Source organism: Otolemur garnettii, unplaced genomic scaffold (genome assembly GCF_000181295.1).
Source record: "Otolemur garnettii isolate 467f Iridium unplaced genomic scaffold, OtoGar3 scaffold00065, whole genome shotgun sequence".
Taxonomy (NCBI): Eukaryota; Metazoa; Chordata; class Mammalia; order Primates; family Galagidae; genus Otolemur; species Otolemur garnettii.
The window spans coordinates 2069065-2070492 of NW_003852460.1; the positions used below are offsets into that span (position 1 = coordinate 2069065).

General features: G+C 45.6%; 1 protein-coding gene across 1 annotated transcript in view; it reads left to right on the top strand.

Moving 5' to 3' along the window:
• The window catches only part of ARSH (arylsulfatase family member H), a 46559-nt gene that overhangs the window by 43171 nt on the left and 1960 nt on the right, over window positions 1–1428 (top strand). The window contains exon 8 of the mRNA XM_012807146.1: window positions 69–190. Coding sequence (XP_012662600.1) covers window positions 69–190 — 122 coding nt within the window. The remainder of the gene's footprint in view (window positions 1–68; window positions 191–1428) is intronic.

Below are 1428 nucleotides of genomic sequence, written 5' to 3' on the forward strand. Positions count from 1 at the left end.
CTCTGTTTCTAAAGAAAATAAAAACATGTGCCTGCCTGCTCCCCACCTGTCTGTCTCTCTATCTGCAGGGTGATTGATGGCCGGAATCTGATGCCCCTGCTGGAAGGGAGGGTGTCCCACTCAGACCACGAGTTCCTCTTTCATTACTGTGGCATCCACCTGCACACAGTCCGGTGGCACCAGAAAGACTGTAAGTTTGAAGACTGTGACCCAGAATAAGGACACAGCCATGGGCTCCTGCCTCTTTTGGAAACCCTAGTTAGGACGGTTCTTTCCCCCAGGTGTGTTACTTAAGCAGATAGAATAACACAGTAGAATTTTATTTTATTTATTATTTTTGAGGCAGAATTTCACTCTGTCACCATGGATAGAGTGCCATGGCGTCATCATAGCTCACAGCAACCTCAGACTTCTGGGCTAAAGAGATCCTCCTTCCTCAGCCTCCTGAATAGCTGGGACTATAGGTGCTTGCCATGATACCCAGCTAGGTTTCTGTTTTTCATAAAGACAAGGTCTCGCTCTTGCTCAGACTGGTCTCAAACTCCTGAGCTCAAGGGATTCTCCCCCGTCAGCCTCCCTGAGTGCTGAGATTGTAACTGTGAGCCATTGAGCTCAGCCTACAAGGAGTACAGTTTGAAAAATTGCATTTTCAGTATAAAAATTACACAAGCAAAGTACCAGGTACATTCTTGTAAACATTTTTAAAATTTACAATTTAAATTTCTAATTTACCATTTTTAAAAATTACAAAGGCACAATTTTATTAAAAAGAAGACTTAGGCTAATGAACCTCAAACCTTGAACCGCAAACCTTGAACCTTGAACCTTGAACCTCGTAGGCTCAAGTGATTTTCTTGCCTCAGCCTCCCCAGTAGCTGGGACTACAGGTGCCCACCAGTACACGCAACTAGTGTTACAGCTGAGGGTCTCACTCTGGCTCAGACTGGTTTCCAGCTCCTGACCTCAAGGGATCCTGCTGCCTTGGCAGTGTAGAGTGCTGGGATTACAGGCGTGAGCCACCGCCCAGCCCTGTACCCACAGGATTTTAATTTATGGAAGCAACTGTGTCAAGGAAATGTCACAGAAATATATTTATGACTCAGATTTCCCAAGAGAAGAGGGTACACCTTGTATGCATGCTTCTAGGTTTTTACCAGTAAGCAGAGAACCCAGGCTACATACAGCCTTCAGTGGGGTTTCCAAGGGAAAGGCAAGGCAGGTGGAGTGAACATCTCAGGATTGGGTATTTTGAATAATTGCTACAGGTTTGGTGATGTAGGGACTGTCCCTGTCTGGCACCTGCTCCTGGGCTGACTTAGGTCAGAGGAAATAGTGCTTGATGCATGAGAATTAATAAAGGACATGGTTGGATTAGGTGTGACATACTCTAAAGTGGGTTGCTCACTGCCTTTAGGAATTAGCCCCAAG